This window comes from Camelina sativa, chromosome 15 (genome assembly GCF_030686135.1).
Source record: "Camelina sativa cultivar CO46 ecotype springtype chromosome 15, ASM3068613v1".
NCBI classification, from domain to species: domain Eukaryota; kingdom Viridiplantae; phylum Streptophyta; class Magnoliopsida; order Brassicales; family Brassicaceae; genus Camelina; species Camelina sativa.
The window spans coordinates 9,781,503-9,803,319 of record NC_141894.1 but is presented as its reverse complement, the minus strand read 5'-3'; the positions used below and the strand labels follow the sequence as shown (position 1 = coordinate 9,803,319).

The 21,817-nt window shown below is 35.4% G+C and overlaps 4 protein-coding genes and 1 long non-coding RNA gene across 8 annotated transcripts; 2 read left to right on the top strand and 3 right to left on the bottom strand.

Moving 5' to 3' along the window:
* Nucleotides 1–6,231: 6,231 nt before the first annotated feature.
* LOC147926445 (uncharacterized) lies at nt 6,232–7,859 on the bottom strand. Its single transcript, XM_087486917.1, has 2 exons — nt 6,614–7,859; nt 6,232–6,257 (listed from the first exon to the last, which is right to left on the bottom strand). The coding sequence occupies exons 1-2, from the start codon at nt 7,857–7,859 to the stop codon at nt 6,232–6,234; spliced, it is 1,272 nt and encodes a 423-aa protein (XP_087343043.1).
* Nucleotides 7,860–9,675: 1,816 nt separating this feature from the next.
* LOC104748321 (U-box domain-containing protein 25) lies at nt 9,676–11,565 on the top strand. Its single transcript, XM_087489495.1, has one exon. It carries the CDS (start codon nt 10,082–10,084, stop codon nt 11,354–11,356), a length of 1,275 nt encoding a protein of 424 aa, XP_087345621.1. The 5' UTR covers nt 9,676–10,081; the 3' UTR covers nt 11,357–11,565.
* A 1,034-nt stretch (nt 11,566–12,599) lies between these two features.
* Nucleotides 12,600–14,444, top strand: LOC104746325 (uncharacterized). 3 transcript variants are annotated; one of them, XR_015582771.1, is made up of 4 exons: nt 12,600–12,753; nt 12,896–12,950; nt 13,653–13,713; nt 14,002–14,444. It is a non-coding gene; the product is annotated as an uncharacterized LOC104746325 (long non-coding RNA). The 3 variants fall into 3 exon arrangements; XR_015582773.1 differs by having other exon boundaries at nt 12,621–12,753; nt 13,604–13,713; nt 14,002–14,141; XR_015582772.1 differs by lacking the exon at nt 13,653–13,713 and having other exon boundaries at nt 12,621–12,753.
* Nucleotides 14,445–14,901: 457 nt separating this feature from the next.
* LOC104746324 (filament-like plant protein 7) lies at nt 14,902–18,223 on the bottom strand. Of its 2 annotated transcripts, XM_010467778.2 has the most exons (6): nt 17,803–18,200; nt 17,676–17,722; nt 17,439–17,547; nt 15,639–17,272; nt 15,514–15,550; nt 14,902–15,424 (listed from the first exon to the last, which is right to left on the bottom strand). In XM_010467778.2, exons 3-6 carry the CDS (start codon nt 17,523–17,525, stop codon nt 15,092–15,094), a joined length of 2,091 nt encoding a protein of 696 aa, XP_010466080.2. In that variant the 5' UTR covers nt 17,526–17,547; nt 17,676–17,722; nt 17,803–18,200; the 3' UTR covers nt 14,902–15,091. The 2 variants fall into 2 exon arrangements, with proteins under 2 accessions (XP_010466080.2, XP_010466078.2); XM_010467776.3 differs by having other exon boundaries at nt 17,676–18,223.
* A 1,089-nt stretch (nt 18,224–19,312) lies between these two features.
* On the bottom strand, nt 19,313–21,332 carry LOC104746323 (Zinc finger (CCCH-type) family protein). The gene is made up of 3 exons (XM_010467775.3): nt 21,171–21,332; nt 20,001–20,909; nt 19,313–19,862 (listed from the first exon to the last, which is right to left on the bottom strand). The coding sequence occupies exons 2-3, from the start codon at nt 20,905–20,907 to the stop codon at nt 19,594–19,596; spliced, it is 1,176 nt and encodes a 391-aa protein (XP_010466077.1). The 5' UTR covers nt 20,908–20,909; nt 21,171–21,332; the 3' UTR covers nt 19,313–19,593.
* Nucleotides 21,333–21,817: the final 485 nt, after the last annotated feature.

Sequence of the window (21,817 nt, the reverse complement as noted above, 5' to 3'; positions counted from 1 at the left end):
CCCAATTGCAAAATATATATACTTCTGATCCAGTCACGATACGTTAATTATAATTTGGCCACCACTATTGTATATATTGGGCCAATACTTCTTTCTGATGCTTCTTTTGATTCTAACTAAGTTCGAAGTTCGAACTATCGCCAACATGATAATCGCATAGATACTAGGGGTCCATTTCTTTGCTTCTGCTTCTTTTTTTTTTCCTTTTTTTCCTTTGTTTCTTTGTTAAATTCTAATATTTAATTTTTAAAACAGAACATCCTAGTGTTTGACAACAACAACAACAAAAAACATTTTGACAAAAAGAAAAAAGAAAAACATTAAAGTTTTTATATCAAACTTTGGCGTTTACATTAGTCATTTTTATTATATACTGTTTCATTTTTAAAAATTAACTTTAAATGATAGTATGCTACTTAAAATGTAAATTGCATACTTAGCTTCATCTAATAGAAAAGGATAACGTTTCAAGCAATTAGACCATATATTAGGTGTAAATCAAATCAAATTAATAGATTTTTTCGGATTGAAAATGGAAAAGGAGTCTAAATCTTTGGTACGCGACACTAATGCGAATTTGCTATATATTAAATATCGACGTCACAAGTTAGCACAGTACGTAATAAACTAGTACTACTAATCTCAATAAATTATTTTTTCCAAAACATAAAGGTACGTTCGCCAGGGACGTCCAAGGCATTATATATCTAATTAATTAAATCGGCGGTGTTCTAAAATTCTTGATGACCTAACGATGATTTAAGCACATGTAACCGGCTTTATTCGGAAAAAATTAGACTAACCATTGTTTCCGTGATGCTCTACTGATTAAATCTAATCACTATGATAAGATTGTATAACGTTCATGCATGCATCGTCTTGTTTCTTTCTATCTAAAATATATATAGAGAGAACAAAGAATAAAAGTACAAACGAAGCAAATGAACTCCATTGGATAAAAAGGCTAACACATCGAAATAAAAACATAAAAAAACATCTGAACTTATCCCCGAGAGTGGCAGTAATTGTTAGGAATTTGGGAATCAAATCCATTTTAAATGGAAAAGAAAAAAATGGGTGTAATGGTTTCGAATATTGTTTTTATTTGTTTACATGTATTGTTGTTTTCGGAATATTTATGTTATTGGAGCATAAAATATAACAAGAATACATATTAACAGAGAGAATGAGCTGGGAAGCACGTGTGGGAGAAGAGAGAAGCACGTGCAACAACGACAGTGCAGGGTTGACTGGAGACAGTAGGGTCGTGAAGTGGCGCGCACTGTTTCATTCACGCGTGTAACTCACTTCCTCTCAAACTCGTGTTGTTACGTCGTCGTTTTGGTTTCTTTACTATGGAAATAGACAAATAGTAGTTTTCTACTGCTAGTTCCTATTGTCAATTCTGATTGGTTAGCATGTAAAACGTTAAATCTCTCGTTGTCTTTATCCAGAGAAATATATTTTTAAAATGTATTTAAATTCTTGTGGTTACACTCATTTCTTCACTAGGAGAGGATAAAGGATACGTGTCGAGCAAATGAACAAATTCTCCATGACTTACCTACTTGGAAATTGGAATATAGGATTTTATAATCAAGCATTACCTAATTGATTCTCATAACACTACAGCTACGTCATACGTGTGTAGTATGTATTTTATATTATGTTTTTGTGAGAACTTATATACTATAGTAGCAAGGGCTAGAAGACAAAATCATAATATCATTGTACAATAATGTAGAAGTGGAAAAATCACGATTCGCAATGACTTATCAAATATATCATATATATAAGGGATAGTGAATCGAAGCACTCTTACTAACTCGATGATAATATAAAAGTTTGTTTTTAGATATCAAATTGGTCGTACAAAAAAAAGAAAATCCAATTCGGATTAGCCTTCAAAATTAAACAAAAGAAGAAAACAAAAACGAGGTAGGAGAGGACGAAGCTGGACCAGCTTCGAAACACTCCTGTCTTCATTCTTTGACCTTTGACTCGCTCCATTACCACATGCATGAGACCACCATGCTAATTATCTTTATCAAATCTATTAATACATCGTGTTTGGACGAACTTAGGGACTAATAATGTCACAAATTTTGCTATCAAATTATATAACAACACGTATCACTATGGTGTGCACTCAAATCAGTTAGCCAATTATGAGAACTGCAAATATATTTTACGTGAAATGAAAGCCTCTACTTTAGGTTTGATATTATTTACGTGTGACAAATTGAGTGGTTGATAAATATTATTGATCTGCTATATACAAATCAAATAGTTTTTGTTTCGTTTGGCTGATGAATATATATATATATATATATATATATATATATATATATATATATATTTTCCAATAAGGAACATATTGATATTGATCAAGCCATAGAGATCTTTAATCACTTTTTTATTTCTTTTTTGCTAACAATCATTATACGACGAAAATATTTGAAATCTTAACTATAGTTTCAAAAGATACATTTAACAATTCCAGTATTGGTAAATGCAACGTACTGAATTTTTGATACTTCAAATTAACCAATTATATATTTAGTTGTTGTTTTCCTTTGTGGCAGAGATGCTTTTGTTTCACCGGGAGAGGATTAGACAAATGCATTAGACAAAAAAACAGACACAGAAACAAAAATGCACATTAAAAAGCTTCTTAGTTGTTGTTCCCATGAGGACAATGCAAAGACAGGCAGATTCTGCCCTTTTGATGTCCGCAATTTTTATTTTTTTAAGGGTAAATTAAAAGTAGACAAAGGATCGGAAAAATTAAGGTCCAAGTCCGCCTCCCGGATTTATTTTGATTTCGATGTATTTGTCGTGGAATATTTGTCTTCGTTCGATAATTTCCCTTTGGATAACAACATAACCCTCCATTGACAACAACAACAAAAAAGAGAGAAAAAGGACATCAAATGCATATAGATTATTATAAAGCTATTAAAATCAGTTAAACTCAAATTATCGTATTTGGAGAGTTCACATTATGGGACTTATATCTATATTTTCAAGTTATTTATGACTTATGAGTATATTGACCAACGTGAAAAATACGTTGTAAACCCCATTTTCATTATTATATTTAATTATTTATCAATATACTGGTTGACAAAAAAGAAACTCATTAATAGAGTTTGAGAGCAAAGAGGTTTCGCGAAATGATTTTCTCTGTATTATTCAATCGTAACAAACTGTATATGTATGTATTATATACAGTAAACCAACCTAAACCGATTCCTAATAAACCGGAAATCAATCTAATAAACTTAACCAATATATACAATCTAATACTAACCCCTCAAGATGGAGACGAGTAGATGTTGAGGACTCCCATCTTGCCAATATTTGCATTGAAGAGAGCCGGAGGTAAAGCTTTTGTTAGAATATCAGCAAGCTGGTTACCCGTGCGAACAAACATGGTCTTCAGAACACCATCTTCAATCGCCTCTCTGACCTTGTGACAATCAAATTCTATATGCTTTGTCCGTTCATGATAAACTGAGTTACTCGCTATGTGGATAGCAGCCTCGTTATCACAATGCAAATAAGCTGGAAGAGAGAAAGGTACCCAGAGTGATTTCAAGATATATGTAAACCACAACAACTCCTTGGTAATCACACTCATGGCTCGATATTCAGATTCTGCAGAGCTCATCGAGACCATGTCTTGTTTCTTGGACCTCCAAGAGACCAATGACTGACCTATGAAAATAGCAAAGCCAGTAACAGAACGCCTACTATCAGGGCAAGCTCCCCAATCTGCATCAGAGAATCCTCGAAGCGAGAAATCATCATCTTTCCCATAAAATAAGCCTTGTCCAATGGTACCCTTCAAGTAACGAAGTACCTTATGTGCAGCTTGAAGATGAAACTTCCGCGGAGCAGAGGAATACTGTGCAAGCTTAGAAACTGCAAAAGTGATGTCTGGCCTGGTGATAGTCAGATACTGAAGTTTTCCAGTCAATCTACGATACTGCTTTGTATCCGTTAAAAGTGCAAGTGTAGAATCAGAAGGATGAGCAGGTTCAACGTCATATTCATCATCACCTTCTTTGACTGGAGGAACCTTTTTCTTCTTTCTTCTAGAGAAACTGGTCAATGACATCTGCTGATCTGGTTTCATGGGAACATCAGATGGTTTACAATCCGAAAAACCAGTAGTCTCCAACAGGTCAAGAACGTATTTCCTCTGAGTAAGACAAATTCCTTCATCATTTCTTGCAATCTCAATGCCAAGAAAGTATTTAGGTGTACCAAGATCTCGAAGCTGGAAGACCAAACTCAGTTGATCTCGTAAAGTATAAGCTAAGGCAGAATCCGTAGTTGCAATGAGGATGTCATCGACGTATACCAAGACAACTAAGAACTGACCATTGTCTTCTTTCACGAAAAGAGTATGATCACCATGGCATGTGTCGAATCCAAATCCCACAAGAGTAGTCTTGAACTTCAAAAACCACTGTCTCGACGCTTGTTTGAGACCATAGATAGATTTATGCAACCTACAAACCGCATTAGGAGAGAAAACTTCACCTTGTGACTCAGCATAGCCTGGGGGTAGTTTCATGTAGATTTCCTCATCGAGGTCACCATTCAAGAATGCATTAGAGATATCTAATTGATGTAGAAACCATTGCATCTTGGGTGCGAGAGAAAAGATCATTTTTACCGTTGCCATCTTTGCAACTGGAGAAAAAGTATCAGTGAAATCAATTCCCTCTCGTTGAGTATATCCCTTCGCCACCAGTCTAGCCTTGTGTCTCTCAATACTGCCATCTGCGTGATATTTGATCGTGAATACCCATTTGCAACCTACAGCCACCTGCAGGTCTTGGTCCTTATAAAAGCACCAATCTCCTTTCCTGCAGCATCAACCCATACCTTGTCCAGCCTAGCTTCTGAAATTTTTTTAGGTATTTTCGACTTTGCAATAGCATTAATAAAAGCACAGAAAGGCTGAGATACGTATGAATAAGAAATATAGTTTGTAAGTGGATATGGAGAAGTATTAGTTTTAGTAAGAGTATTATTATTATAACAATGAAAATCCTGCAAATGGGAAGGCAGTTTTCTCTGCCTAGTTGGTTTAAGTTCAGAAGGAACAAAAACCATGGATGATGACTCGTCAAGATGATGAGGAGCATCGGAAGATGTTTGCACTAAAGGCAATTGATCATCTGTGATTTGTGCAGGGAGAGTAATATGAGGAAAGAAATTCTTTACATCATCCGAGATATTAGATGATGCAAAAGGGAAGATATCCTCATAGAAAATGACATGTCTAGAAATTGAAACTGAGTATGTCTCTATATCTAATAGCTTGTAACCTTTAAAACCTGAGGGGTAACCTAAAAAAACACAAGCTTTAGCTCTAGGATCAAACTTAGTTCTAGACTTGGGAGATGTAGAACAGTAACACAGACAACCAAAGGCCTTAAGACTATTATAATCTGGAGTAGTGGAGGTTAAACGCTCAAAAGATGTCTTATTGCCTATAACTGGTGAAGGTAATCTATTAATGAGAAAAACAGCAGTAAGAACACAATCCCCCCAATACTCTATAGGAACTCCTGATTGAAACATAAGGGCCCTAGCTACATTCAACAATGCTGATGCTTTCTTTCTACTATAGAGTTTTGTTCAGGTGTTTCAGGACATGAATGAAAAGCTTTAATTCCATTTTTCAAATACAAGTCATTAAATTTCAATTCATGAGCATTATCAGAACAAACTTTAGAGTTGTATTGAGTTTCAACCAATTTAAGAAAACCAGGAAAAACATGTAAGACATCAGACTTTTGTTTTAACATATAAAGCCAAGTAGCACGACTGAAATCATCAACACTGGTTAAAAAATAACGAAAACTATCAACAGTTGGAACAGAAAAAGGACCCCATGTATCAATGTGAATTAATTCAAAAGGCATTTCTTTCATATGATTCAATGATTTAAAAGGTAAATGTTTTTGTTTAGCCAAATGACAAACATGACAATGACTTTTATCTTTATTTATCTTAGATTTTGGTAACAACAGTATTTCAGATAAAGCTTCTATTTTAGCTATAGACAGATGTCCTAATCTTTTGTGCCATACATCAGAGTTATTTGTAGAAACAGAGCAAACTGACTTACCTTGAAATGCAGAACAAGACATATTAACCAGAGATTTATCCTGACTCAAGACATAAAGGTTCGCAACTTGACTACCTTTCCTAATCATTAGGTCCTGAGTAAGAGCCTGTATCATGCATTCATCGGAAGTAAAGCTTACTTTAGAATTCAGAGATTTAGTTATAACACTGACACTTAACAAATTGAATTTAAACTCAGGTATATGCAACACATTATGAAGAGACAATGAATCCGTAAGTTGAATGTAGCCAATACCATCTATCTTAACTGTTTGACCATTAGGCAATCTAACAAAGGTTTTATCTAAGGGTTTATAATGTCTATAAAGGTTTCTCTCATGAGTGACATGATGACTAGCTCCTGAATCTATAACCCAAGCTCTAAAAGACAACTCAGTTTCATGAGGTATAGAGGAAGTTAACATGTCATAGAAAGTCAAATCATATAAAGAGAGAAATGTACCAGATATATGTGAGATAGTTGGTACGGAAGTAGAAGTCGAAGCTATGGCTTTCTCAGGGCATGAAGTGACGCTTGAAGACTGAAGCTTAGTACTCAAATAAGAGATCATTTGTTGGAGCTGTTCTTTTGACAAGTCATCATTCACATTCTCCTTAAGTTGATCCTTACTCTCCTCTATCTGACCAGCACTAGCAAGATTCGTGCTTCCCACATAATTGTTCTTCTTTGCCCTTGGATGTCCAGGAGGATAACCATGTAATTTGTAATAACACTTATCCGCAACATGTCCAATGCGAGAACAGTGAGAACACTTTGGTTTCTGGAAATTTCCTTGAGCTAGCAAAATTGAATTCTGATCCGGGATCACAGCTTGAGACTGGAAAGCAACAGGGTTTAAGGTTGGTCTAGAAGACACACCCACTACTCTCTGACTCTCATCTTGATCCAATATATTGTAGATCTCATTCAATCCTGGTCGAGGCTTCATGTTCAATATCTGACTCCTGATATTGTTGAAATCGTCATTTAATCCCATGAGAAACTGTATGATTCGACTAGTTTCAGCTTCTTCAAGCAACTCTTTGACCTGATCACAATCACATCTCTTCACCGTCCTGGACTTTGTGTTAGCTAACTGTTCCCACAATGTCTTCTTCTTCGTGAAATAGCTGGACAGATCGAGTTGACCTTGTCTTAGAGTCATCACTGCTTGTTCTAGCTGATACCTCCTTGGTAGATTGTTTACTTTGAACCTTGTAAACAAATCATTCCACATCTCAACAGCATCTTGATAGTAGAGAATGCTATCATATATCTCCTTACTCACAACATTAAGAATCCATGATTTCACCATACTATTGCATCTACTCCAGATCTTGAAATCAAAATCACTCTCGCTTGGTCTAGGCAAGGATCCATCGATGAAACTAAGCTTATTCTTAGCATCTAGACTAATCCTCATCGCTATAGCCCAACTATTGTAGTTCGTTCCATCTAGAGTATGAGCAACAATCATTAAACCTGGATGATCGGAGGATTGAAGACATAACGGACTATCGGAGGCTTCGGATGACCTCGACATAGATCCATGACCTCCATATCCATCGGATCGAAGAGAACGTTGTTGTTTCGCCATTTCCAGCTCTGGATCTTCGATTACAACTGATCCGCGAGAGATCCTCACAGCAGATGCTTCAATCTCGGGTGTTTCACTTCGATTTCTCAATTTTCCCCCTTTCTTCACCATTTTCGCAAAAATCAAAAGATCGAAAGTAGATCCGATGATGATAAAAGCGTTTCGCCGGCGAGATTATGGAGAATTTGAAGAAGAAAATGGTGAAATCACAGAGAATTGCGGAAGATACGCTCTGATACCATAATAGAGTTTGAGAGCAAAGAGGTTTCGCGAAATGATTTTCTCTGTATTATTCAATCGTAACAAACTGTACATGTATGTATTATATACAGTAAACCAACCTAAACCGATTCTTAATAAACCGAAAATCAATCTAATAAACTTAACCAATATATACAATCTAATACTCATCGTCTAATATTAAATTTGCAGTAGTTAATAAACCAAAGTATATTGATAAAGACTTCACCTTGTGTCGTTCTGTTGGGGTGAAGCTGCAATATATTATTTTATAAAATGTGATTATATTAGCTAGTTTCATTTTTTTTAACCGATAGCAGTAATATTTTTTTTCTGCGGCACTTTTGTCAAAAGTCTAGGAAAAAGTTATCGTTGAAGTTTCGATCCTACTTAAAGCCAACACATCAACTTATCTTAACTTTCACTACTTTGAATGTTTTGTGTTTCTTAAACGAAATAATTATTGAGTGAAGTCTAAATTTTCAAGCGCCATATCAAAATCGATTTATAGTTTCGACTTTCGAGTCTTGACTACTAAAATATATATAGTCCTTGACTAATTGCTCAATGCTTAGAAGAAATGAGCTAAAAAGATAATGACTAGTAACTAGTTTTTGACTCATATGAAATGGAGACCATATAGACCAGCTAATCGATGACAACTTTTGTCCCCTAGTTTTGTAGAATTATGTGTAATTATGACCTTGAAGTTGTAAAAACGAAGATCCATTATGGAAAAAAATCCCTTCTCTTTCAAGATTTTTTATCCCTACCAATTAATTATACTTAAAACATTTGATTAAAACAAAATTATATTTGTGATTGCAAATATTTTCCATTTAAAATGTGTAAAATTTTATATTATAAAAGAAATAATATGGAGGAAAAGAAAAAACTCTTAAAGAATCCTAGCTTAAGTAAACGAAAAAACAAAGCAAGTGTAAGATTAAAGCGATAGGCATTGAAAGATGCGTGCAAAAAGAAGTGGTATTCATAGCATACGTGAAATAAAACGAGTCAAAGTTTTTGCCGTAAAAGAAAAAACAGTCAAGAGCTTTAAGATTTGGTTGTATTATTACGGGTGATTATCACGGCCTTTGATGTTAACACAAGTAAGTGGAACTTGTCTTTGTGTGTGTGTAGGTCCAACTTCGCTCCTAGTCTTTCGCAATTCACTGGTTTTAGTTTGACCAAAAATTCTCTATTATTTATAGCAAACAAAATCTACATCACACAATAAAATCTAGATCCTGTTTTCTTGATATATATTGACATAACATAACAATGGCTTTTGGTGGTTGTGGGTAGTGATTAAAAAGCGATCTTAACTTGAAGCTTGCGGTTGAATAAAGTTTTGAACGTCATGATTCTTCATAATTGTTGATTTGTAGATATATCGAATTCTGATTCGTTCGTTATCCTTATAATTTATGTGGAAATTAATTAGAAAAACAAATACCTACGTACGTTCTAACTATATTTTCATTGATACATAATATATCCTCACGCAGTGAACTTTACTTTGTTCCAACATGTTTATATATGTAAAGGCTAAACAGGGATATGATGTTGTTGTTTCATATAAACATTATTTAGACGCATTTGAACAGTAAAATAAACTTCAATTTTTTCTAGTAATTACGTATGAAATGACAAAAAATGAATAATTTAAACGTAATAATAGAAATAAATATAATCTCGTAAGATATATTATCATAACGAGATGTATAGTATAATTGTAAATCATTCATATAAATCTTAAGCTTCACTTCAAAGTTGCGACTTTTTTTTTCCTTCCCCTAAACATATGTCTACGTAGATGGCATCTTAATGATGCTAACTTTTCTAATTAAGAATTAACATGAAGAATTCTAAACATAATTATTTAAATTAAAAATCCAGCAGGTAAACAGAGTTATAAATGGCACACGTGTGGGTCTCATACATTACCCCAGATAAGGTCTCGTCTCGTTCGTTTCCTTATTACATACATACTCTCTCAAAACCAATCTCTTCTTCTTCTTCTACCTCAACTCAAGACTTTGTAAGCACTTCTCTCTCTCTCTCAAGTTCTGTTTCTGAATCTTCTAAAAATGCCTAGGAATCTAGAACCGTTGGATCTTGGTATCCAAATACCATACCATTTCAGATGTCCAATCTCACTCGAACTCATGCAAGACCCCGTCACCGTCTGCACAGGCCAAACCTACGACCGAGCCAGCATCGAGTCATGGGTCTCTATCGGTAACAACACAACATGTCCAGTCACACGAGCTCCTCTCTCTGACTTCACTCTCATCCCTAACCACACTCTCCGTCGTCTCATCCAAGAATGGTGCGTCGCTAACCGCTCCAACGGCGTCGAACGTATCCCTACTCCTAAACAACCAGCTGATCCTACCTCTGTTCGTGCTCTCCTAAGCCAAGCCTCCGCTACGTCTGGAACTCACGTCTCCGTTCGCTCACGCGCCGCCGCTCTCCGCCGTTTACGTGGATTCGCACGCGATTCTGATAAAAACCGCGTTTTGATCGCAGCTCATAACGCTACAGCGGTTTTGATTATGATCCTCTTCTCCGAAACGACGTCGTCGGAGCTGGTCTCTGAGTCGTTAGCTCTTCTTGTTATGTTACCGATAACGGAACCGAACCAGTTAGTTTCTATATCTTCGGATCCGGGTCGGGTCGAGTTTTTGACCCGGTTGTTGTTCGATTCCTCAATCGAAACACGCGTTAACGCCGCCGCGTTGATCGAGATCGTGACGACGGGAACCAAATCGGAGGATCCGAAAGGAACGTTTTCGAATTACGAATCTGTCTTCGAAGGAGTGCTCGATCTTCTCAGGAACCCGATCTCGTCGCGGCGAGCTCTCAAGATCGGGATCAAAGCTCTGTTCTCCCTCTGTTCGGCGAAACAAACTCGCCACCTAGCGATCAACGCCGGTGCGCCGGAGATTCTGATAGACAGACTGGCGGCGGATTTCGACAGGTGCGACACGGAGAGAGCCTTGGCGACGGTGGAGCTTCTATGCCGAACGCCGGAAGGATGCGCGGCGTTCGGAGAGCACGCTCTGACGGTGCCGTTGCTTGTGAAAACGATACTGAGAGTGTCGGATAGGGCGACGGAGTACGCGGCGGGGGCGTTGTTAGCGATATGTACGGAGGAGGAGAGGTGGAGGGAGGAAGCAGCGGGGGCGGGGGTGGTGGTGCAGCTGTTGTTGATGGTGCAGAGTGAGTGTACGGAGAGAGCGAAGAAGAAAGCGCAGAAGTTGCTGAAGCTTCTGAGAGATTCATGGCCTGACTACAACAACCATAACTCCTCCTTCGCTAACTCCGATGACTTTGCTTGCAGCCAAGTTGTCCCTTTTTGATTTTTTTGATTTTTATTTTTTTGCTTAAATTGTTTCATAGTAATTAATTTTTTTTTTCATATGTTTTTTAAAAAAAATTAGTAGGAAAATGGTCATTTTTTATGTGAAGAAGAAATATAAATATACAGCTTTTTGTGACCATGATTTTTTTTTTTTTCTGGTGTGTGTATATATTGGTTTTCTAAAAAAAAATATTATTGGAGATGTAACTTAAGTATCTCTTATTATTTGATTGGCCTTTTGAGTTGGGAAAAGTTGTAAAAGAAGCAAATGGAAGATATGCTTAAAGTAATAAAGTCATCCTTTTGTTTTCCTTTTTTAGTCTAAAGGTTAGTCCACTTTTATTTATTGGTGTTTTGCATATAACTGGAAATTTAATTTGAAATAGGTTTATAATATATATCGACCAATTGAGTGCTCATAAGTTTCTAATGAACGTCATTATGGTATTTTGTACTCTGTGTAGAGCTTTTTTGTTTTGTTAATTTGTCTTCTTTTAATACTTTAGTGTTTTTTTTTTTTCGCATTGAAAGGTGTTATTATAGCATTTGTTAACATTTCGATAACTCTCTATTTGGTGGACCCGAAAAAGTTACTTTAATGGTTGGAAATCATAGTTAAGCTCCAAAAGATTCAATGTAGTTTGGACAAAACATAAGTTGCTTGATAAAAATAAACAAACTGGGCCTAGACTTAGGCCGTGCCGTGGCTGTGTAATCTGCAACCTAATAAAGTAGTTAGTGTTGATAGTTTGGATTCAGATATGATACTAGTGTTTGTATGAGGTGTAAAGTTAATCTATATATATAAAATTAACTTTACTCATTCCTGATGCTGCCACATCAGCCACTCCCTCTATTTAATAAGACCAAATTTTTGACACAACCCACTAAGCAATTCTTTTTTTTTTTGTGTTTCATATTTCTTTAAAAGCCCAATTTCATATTTCTGTAAAAGCTCAATCCAATAATAATACATGTTTTATATGATGTTGAAATAAAACCTTTCTCCAGGAAGCTCCACTCCGCCGTCCGCTGTTGTGCGACCTGAAGCGTCCCTCAACAATCCTCCACACCCTTTCGTTGTCTTTCCTGACTTCCATCTCCATCGTAACGTCTTCTTCTAAAACGGTAATTCAAGTCTTTCAATGTTGTCTCTTTCAATTGAAGTCCCACTACTTTTTATTCAATAAGTGTAAGTTGAAGTCCTATATAATGTCATCTCCTTCCGTTTCATGCCTCTTACAATTTCCTTTCACTCTAAAATTTTTCTTTACTTACATGGATTATATAGGACTAGATGAAATTTCTCTTCACAATTTTCTTTCTCTCTTCAATGTTCAGTGTTCAATCTGCTGAACGGCGGCTAGGTTTTAGTCATTTTTTTGAGTTATGAAGGTCTTTACTTTTTCTTTGTTGATATGATTTTCATCTTCGGCTTGAATCAGTATAATCACATGTGTATGGACATATATATATATGCGTATTGTATACATGTATTAATAGTTATATCTAATTCATTGAAATTGTTAATTTGCAGAAAAGAGGAAGGCTGAAGCTAGAGGATCTGGGTGAAATACTCTCACTAAATTTGGGTATGTCTCTTTCTTAATTAGATTTTTGTTCGGTTCTTTACTTCTTTTAAATCAGATGTATGTATGTTTGTTTATGTATCAATGTATGATTTAAGTATCCCTCCTCATAACACATGTGTCGACGCTGTCATACATGGTTTGTATATAGTTTTGGTCTCCTACCAGAACATATCTGCTTTACCGTTATAGCTCAAGTCGGGGCAACTTATTTCATAGTTGGTGGTTTTGTTGGTTCGCTCAGTATATATTCTATGTTGAGGCTCTAAGTAACAACTCAAATGAGTAATTGGCCTGCTTTTTATAATAAAAGTATACTACATCGTCCTAGGTAGCTTTTTGGGTCTTTAAATAATAGGTCTTCCAGTTTTTCTGTTATGATCTGTTATCAAACTTCAAGCTACATGAATCCATAAACATTCATAGCTAGATCAGCTATTTGTTTCCATGTTGAACTAGAGATTATTTTACTCTATGGTTATCTCTATGTAGAATTTAGTTCTCCAAAGAATACTAACATCGAGATGATATTATATATCTCGGTATTTGATTTTGTTTAATTTCCATGTACATTATGGTATACAGTAGAAAGAGTTAAGAACTATGTTATATCATTTGTATTAGTTTGGTTTTCATTGCCTCATTTATATGTTTAGACACATCACATAACTGTAAGATGGGACGAAACAATTGGCATACGTGCAGGTTATTCAATGAACATGATCATATGAATATCAAGCTCAAGTGAATCCTCATGGTTTATGGGGTAAGTTAGATGTAAACCAATTTTGTAAGCATATAATGCCTTTTCACTTTGCTCTACTGTAGTTAAAAAATGCTTAAGTTCAGGATCTCATGTCCAAAACCTGCTTATTATTACTCTTTCGAATTAATCCTACTATAATTAAAGTAGAATATGTAACAAGTTCAAGCTTCATTAGGAAGGTTTATTAGTTTCCTTCTGACATATTCAAGTGAACAATTACTTGAATATTGTGCGTACATAACTTTCATCCAATAATTTATGATTCATGCTAATGTTTGTTTTTTTCAGTCGTGGTGTAATCGAGCCTATGCCAGGAAAGCTCAGAGTTCATGTCATCCACTCAACTTTCTCAATTATGAAAATTTCATAGTAATCTCTTGCCCTTTTCATATGACTTTCTTTAATCCAGAAAGAAATGAAGTGTTTCCTAAAGAATTTTAAGTACAAGGGTCAAAAGTAATTCATGACCGGGAAGCGAGTCATGTAAAGATGGAATTGTCTTCATCCTTTTTAAGAAAGATCAGGACCGGGAAGCGAGTAAAATCACCATTAGATAGATGGGCATATTGAAGGTTCATGAGTTTCTTATTTTGTTATATTTTCCATAAGACATAGTTTAAACCCCTTAAGAAATAAGTTGGGTTCAATATTTATAAGTTGTTCTTACTTTTGTTCATTTATTTTCGGTTGAATTTAAATTTATTACAAATATTCAATTTACTAGCTCCAAACCAATGAAATGATTTTCTAAAGAGAGGAAAATAGCCAAGTAGAACAAAGAAAAAAACTTTAAATGTGAAATGTGTTCACAAAACGTGATGAAAAATTTGAGGCCCTTCAATCTCATGTATATGAAATAACCAACTCAGTTCTTCTAAATTTTCCTTTTTAGTCTATATTTTATTGTAAACTATATGAAAGCTCATATTTCTGAAAGCATATATAATTTCATACTCTTATGTTGTGACCAAAAGAATAAGATATACTAAAAAATACATAAAATTTCTTAAAATAATTCGACCGCGCGTAGCGCAGTTAAATTCCTAGTAAGAACATAAAAGTAATCAAAGTATATATATATATATATATTATTTTATTTTATTTTTCTTTTTCTTTTACATCCAAATTTGTAATTAATTTGAGTTTAAAATGTTATATATCCTGACTAGAAGAAAAAGCAAATGTTGGTTTCTTGTTTCAATTTAAGTTGGATATTGAAACTAAGTTTGGATTGAACACATTATGAGAAAAGAGTCTAAGCTCATCATACCTCAAGAGACACAAACATACCCACAAGCAGTTCACTTCACTCTTCACAATACACACATAGACAAAAAGCCCTTATTAATAAGAAACCCTTTTATTTTAGTTTCTTTCATCACATAGTCAAGGCAAGACATTTCTTGCTGCTCACTCTTTTCCTCCTGAACAACATCTTCTTCAAGAACCCTAATCCTTGCTTCTTTCTTTGAACCATCTCATTCTTCTCGCCTTTCGCCTTCACTGGTTCGTACACGATCAAAGCATTGTAATGGTTACCAGCACCATCATCATCATGAGGAGCAACTCTTTTAGTAGTATCATCCTCTCCTTTGCAGGAGGACGAGTTTTCTCTGCTTGTTTCTGTTGTAGATAACGCTCTTAGTTGCTTCCGTAAATTGGTAATCGTTTCTTGACATTCTGATAACTTCACAGAAGCTCTATCCCATCCCTGCAAACAAACACTCCATAATCATCACCATCATTATCAAACACAAAAAATTTGTACTTTTAGTATGTGAGTGTTGAATCTCTACTCACGTTTTTGTTTCTGTGCGTCAGTTTCTTTGTTTCAACACTGCAAAAACACAAATAAAAGGGTTGAATGTTCTGTATCAAAAGGAAGAAATGTTCGAGACTTTAGATGTGATTGTGGTTTTAGTTACCTTTGTAATTGAAGCTGAAGCTCGATGCAAGTTCCTTCGAGTTCTTCACAACAGCTCTTCCTGTAATCAAGTTCAACTTCAAGAGAAGACAACTTCTTCTGTGTCTCATTGAGCTTAGCGCTGGTTATGTTTAGCTTTGTATCAAGATCATCCTTCATTGAAATCTCCGTTTCCAACTCTGCCTCTACCTTTTCTTTACACTCTCTCAACGACTTTATCTCTGCTTCTAAGTTTTTAATCTTCTCTTCTGATTCTTCAAGCTTACATCTCAGTTCATCACATTCAATCTTCTTCACCTCATCTGCTTTTGTTAGACTCAAATGTCTCTTGATCTCATCCTTAGTCATTGAACCCGATTCGCTAGTAGATTTCCATGCGATGCAAAGAGGATCTTCTCCACCGTTTTTTCTCTCTGCATTATCATTTTCATCCATACATCCTAAAGCAATCTTGATGTCTTGTAAGAGTTCTTTAACACCGCGTTTGGATATCCTCTCTTGCTTCGTTATAGCGCTCAAAACAACTTGAATCCAATCAAAATATCCTTCCTTTTCATCAACCACTCTTGGCTTTTTCTCAGTACACACAATGGCTAACTTCTCCATCTCATTAAAATCATCCATCAGTAACATCATCTCCTTGGAACCAGAAGGGCTCATCACACTGTTTTCACTTCTAATATCGAAACTTGAAGCGTCTAACGGTTTCTGCCCGCGGCTAAGATCTTTGATCTCCATGTTTTTCTTCATAATTATGTCCATTAGATTCTTGTTCTCTGCTCTAACATTCCCAATCTGCTCCATCAAAAGATCATACTTAAGCTTCCGGTTCTGAGCTTCATCTCTCATCATCAAATCACTCTTATTCGCGCTTCTTCTTTTCATCTCCATCTTCTTTTCTTCACTTTCGTTCCTCATCGATATAGACCTCTCCGGAAACTTCTTTCGAAACTGTAGTCTTAACCTTTGGCATTCAGCTTCAAGCTCAACAATCTTGTTTACGTTTCTAAGTTGTTGTTTATGCGTTAACTCCATAGACTTGCGAGTATGCTCTGTTTCCTCTGTTTTTGTCTCGAGGTCCTTCTCAAGAACGGTATACTCATATCTCAAGAATGCGTTTTCTTTCTCCGTTGAATCTAATCTAGTCATTAACGTTTCGAATTCTGATTCCACCTGAAACTTACGTTCTTGTAGGCTTACCACAAGCTCTTCTTTAGCCACAAGAGACTTCTTAAGCTGAGAGTTCTCCGCAGCCAAAGTTTGAATCTTTGTCTTCATCTCAATTAGTTCATCAACGGCCGACGATTCTTGTCTCTTTTTCATAGTTTCGATTGACCTGAAAGTGCTGTTATCAAGTCTCTTTGACTCATGGTCTCTCCCAAGAAGCTCAATTCGCTGCAGAAGCTTATCCGATACACCACAGAAAGGCGATGACTCACCATCCCCCAAACCAGTCTCAAGACCCATCTCTTCATCTTCCAGGAAAATCTCATCTACCAAACCTTTTTCGCCATAAAGATTCACAGGAACATCTTTCTTAGGAGTGTTTAAGGCTACAGTGTCTAGCTTCTCGTTTAGACTTTTTCGAGCTCTCTCGGGTCTACTAACTCCATTTCCTGGAGGAACCATACGTGCCTAAAGACCAACATATAAAAAATAGACATTTACTAAGCCATAGAAGTTCACAAGCAACACACAGACAGAACAGAAGCTGATAGCGATCACGTTTTGCTCAAGTAAACATATTTAACATGTAAAGCAAACTTTGACTATTTCTGCAAGAAAAACAAAAAAAGTTTACCTGTCCTCTGCTTTTTCTAGAAGAAGCTTGGAGTGTTTCTGCAGGAGATTCTATCTTTTTCTTCGATTTCCACTGGTTTGTTTCCATTGATTCTATAAGATATGTTCAGCTGCAACAGTGTTGCAGCAACACATTGATATATATAAATTAAAACAATCAAAACTTTTCTAGTTGACTGAGGATAATTAAAGAACAAGACATGAGAGAAGGAGAGAAAGGATGTAATAAGAATCTTACATAGTCTTATGTAGTACCCAGCTTGAACAAGTTTCTGACTAAATCTCCTGCAACAAAATAAGTATTTAACAAAAACCTCAACAAAGGAACCAGAGAAGAGAAGAAGAGGAGAGATGAATATTTTTACAAGTAAATAAGGTGGAGAGAGAGGCATCAAGTGACTATGTGACACTGATATTAATTGTTTACGTTTCAACTCATAAATAAAAACATTAAAGTAAACTAGAGGTGGTAACAAAGTGTTCTGTATCCCTATTCTAAAATTATAATACTCCACAAAGCTTTTATGATGAAACAAACAAACGGCTTAACATCTTTTTGTTTTACTTAGTTTTTTTTTTTTTTAACTAAAGAAGCGTACTAGTATCATTCATCATTAAGATCATTTATCCCCCATTAATAATTACAACTTTTAAAAAATTAACCATCAATTTGTTTTGCAGCAGACTAATAATATGAATAATAGGAAGAAAAAGAACAATTAAGAAGAGTATTTGAAAATGAATTAAGGCGTTAAAATGATGTCCAGAAGACAAATAGACAATGACATTTCACATTTGCTTGTAGCTTCTTTCTTTGTTAATTACTTTTGCCATCTCTTCTTTTCATAGTTTTCAAACAAGTGAATGATGACTTGACGAAAAATTCCACAAATAGAAAATCTATTTTACCAATGTTTAGTTTATAAAAGAAACCAGATATGGAAGAGTTGACCTAAAATGTTAGGTCTAGAAATTGGTTCTACCTACTTTCATATAGTTAGATAATCAACAAAGTCACTAACAAGACAAGTATTATTACTATGTTTCACTTTTCGTAATTCTTATTTATTTATAAGGAGGAGGGCCATAGGATTCCTTAAGTGCTCTCCAGTGTCCACCGACAGTTTGTAGTTTTTTACTACTACTACCTACAACAGCTCTTTAATTACCCATCATGTCGTGTTGAAAAAAGAGTACAAAACAATAGGGAAAAAAAAGAAAGAGAAAGTTAATAGAAATTGGAGAAGTGGGGAATAGTAAAGGAGACGTTACGAAAAATATTAATTTGAGGGCCCATATTATTTTGTGTGATTTCTATAAAAAAGAATAGAATAAAGCTAGGATTACACAATGAAATCATCAAATATATTATAAAAGTATATAGCAAATATGATTAATCACTTTAAGCCGTTAGTATGAAATGTTTATTATAGTATTGTTTTGTAGGGAAACAAACCAAAAAGATCGCTTGGCATTAAACAGTCCGTGTATGTGGTCTCTTTGTTAAATGGATTGTTCTGCATTATTCACAATTTAGAATTAAATACTTTAAAAAAATGATGATATAATTCCATGATTTTGTTTGCATGCGAATACGATGAACCTAACCATAAGCTTTCGTATTTTCTCAACAACTATGCATATATTATGAAAGGATTATATAAGAGAGAATGTATAAATCATCAGCACCACTAAACCATTAAATTAGAACATCCAAACAACAAATGCCTACCGTCCGAGTCTGAGTCATTTCACAAATCGGTTTAAGTGGTTTAGTAAATCACTTTTAACATCTGCTTAACTAGCTTGACGCTCGTGAACTCTCTATAAGTTAAGACATCCGATTTGTTATTAACATTTAGAGGGCCACCGAAATACGAAAACTATCCATATTATTAACCAAATCAGAAGCCAAAGAAAAACAAATTAAGATGAATATGATGCTATTAGTGAACCAAGCCACTCTTCGTGTATGTAATAAAAGATTGCAACAAAAGGGAAATTCTAAACTAATAGCGAATCAAAGAATTGCTAAAATGAAATCAAATAAAGAGAGTGTTCTACTACTCTTCAAAATTTTAGACCAAAGGCTTATCACTTTTGATCATTCAAAAGACAAAGAAGAAGACAAATGGAACCGGCCTTGATAAAAAAACTCAGCTCTCTACTGGTTTCGTCGACTTTTGACCCACCGGTAGATCATCGATCCAGTCTCCATAGATTCTGTTAATCTTCTTGGAGTCGCTCCACTTGAGTAAACACTTCTTTCGCCGCCCTTCTTCGTTTAGACCAGAAGAATCTGCTATTACTTGTGCAGTTGGTTTCATCGCAAAAGATTCATTCGCAGGTGCCACTGTTTGTTTACTCACAGATGCTACTGCGTTCACAGCTTCACCTTCTACCCTTCCAACAGAGTTGTGCAACTCTGCAATTTTGTAATCAATAGCCAAATCAGAAACAGAAGTTCACAGATATAGAATTCAGACAGGACTTGCAAAACTATAAAAGGATACCATAACATAACGTCATCATATTAACAAAGATACATGTTCCGCTAACATACCTGCTTGGCCATGAGCAAAGTGACACTTATCGCCGAAAGGGCATTGACCTGTGATTTCAAACTTCATGCATAACCTCGTCTTCCAGTACACAGTCTTGACAACACCACCATTGCTCATAGGCGGAGGTACCGGGATGCTTCCTTGTCTATTTACTTCAATATGATTAGAAGCAGTACCATTATCAACAGATGGTTGATCAGCAGCAGTAGTTCCAACACTTATAACCGAGGTCTCTCTCAATTTCCCTGAATCCTCACGAAACTTTGACAGTTCCTCATGAATGAAATTGCACCTGTCCCCATAAGGACACTCTTCCCCAAAACAAAACTTCCTGCAAAGCTTCATCCTCAAGATTATCTTTTGATCATCTTCCCAGTTATTATTCCCAACAGGCGCCAAAACCGGTCTTTCCCTTTCCCTCTCCCTCTCCCTCTCCCTCTCTCTGTCCCTATCTTGAGCAGGAGGTCCAACAATCTCCTGCCAATTCGAAGGAGGCTGCCTCAAATCCTCAATTCCATGAGCAAAGTTGCAGAGTTCTCCATTCCTACAAGTCCCTGCCCTGAATTTAGCACACATTCTAGTCTTGTAGAATATATTAGCAGTTCCTTTGTTCACAGGAGGAGGAGGGTTCAACGATGGAACCATCCAAGGATTGCTACTCGTAGGAGTAGGAGGAGGAAAAGACGAAGGCGGAAGATTAAAGACGTTATCATCAGCAAGTCTTGGCCTTTTCAATGAAGGCTGTTGTTGTAACTGCTGAGAAGATTGTGATTCAGATAGAGAATGCAAGTCGCCTTGTTCACTGTTCACTGGATTAACCGTTGAATCCATCATCTGGTTTTGATTCCAACCACCATAAGGTGATTGCACAAACATGGGACGTGAATCAGAGTAACTCGAATCCATAACTGTCAAAACCAAAAACAAAAATTGAATTTTGTGATTACAAACCTTATCTACATACCCTAACTATGCCAAATTCTTAAACTTTTTGGATTCAATCGCAAGAAAAGTGATTGATGAACAAAAAAATTAAAACTTGGCTAGAGAGAATCAGAATGCTTGAAACTATGATGTACTAAAACACGATTTGAGTATAGAAATCGAATGGATCAGCGAAGAGGAGAGAGTAGACCGAATCACGTGAAGAGTCAGGGATAGAGCAATACCTGGATGGATCAATGATGGCGGCGGCGGCAGATTTGAGAACGCGATTTAGGGTTTTTGAACATCGGTTATAAATACCTTTTTTATCTCTTCTTCTTTCTTTCTCTTTTGCGTTAAGAAACTGATTAGTGTGTGTGTGAATAATTGTAACACAAACACAATTCAATTTCATTAATTAATGGAGTATTATTACATAATCTCTATGCTTTTGATAATTTTGTAAATTATAATTATCCTTAAACAAAATTTATTAAATATTATATATATATATGTACATATATCTATGTACAAATTATTTAATTATATCTTATATAACTTTAAAAACTTAGCTAGGTTGCCAAATTTTGTTAAAATCATATCTTTGTTGCTATGATTGGTTTAGTCTTTGAATTTGTAATTTACTGATTTATTTCATTTACTAAAAAAAAAGAAGTCAAATTACTATTTAATGTGTTTATCAAATTGAAATATATAAGAAACAAATAATGGCAATATACAAGAAGTTATTTGTCAACTTCTTTTTGGTGCTTATAAAAAAGAAAAAAAAAAACTTATTTTCCTTAAGAAAAAGAAAACCAGTTTTGTATGCCTTAGCCTTTCTACTCTTTGCAAAGTTAAGTACATATGAGGGTTTGATTTATGTATTGAA

Coding starts and splice junctions, on each gene's coding strand:
- LOC147926445 (XM_087486917.1), bottom strand. CDS start 7,859: ATGGTGAAGAAAGGGGGAAAATTGAGAAATCGAAGTGAAACACCCGAG. Junction 6,258..6,613: donor AACTATCTCACATATATCTG/GTACATTTCTCT, acceptor TGCATGATACAG/GCTCTTACTCAGGACCTAAT.
- LOC104748321 (XM_087489495.1), top strand. CDS start 10,082: ATGCCTAGGAATCTAGAACCGTTGGATCTTGGTATCCAAATACCATAC.
- LOC104746324 (XM_010467776.3), bottom strand. CDS start 17,525: ATGGAAACAAACCAGTGGAAATCGAAGAAAAAGATAGAATCTCCTGCA. Junction 17,273..17,438: donor CTAGAAAAAGCAGAGGACAG/GTAAACTTTTTT, acceptor GTTGGTCTTTAG/GCACGTATGGTTCCTCCAGG. Junction 15,551..15,638: donor CTTCAGCTTCAATTACAAAG/GTAACTAAAACC, acceptor GTGTTTTTGCAG/TGTTGAAACAAAGAAACTGA.
- LOC104746323 (XM_010467775.3), bottom strand. CDS start 20,907: ATGGATTCGAGTTACTCTGATTCACGTCCCATGTTTGTGCAATCACCT. Junction 19,863..20,000: donor CTTTGCTCATGGCCAAGCAG/GTATGTTAGCGG, acceptor ACAAAATTGCAG/AGTTGCACAACTCTGTTGGA.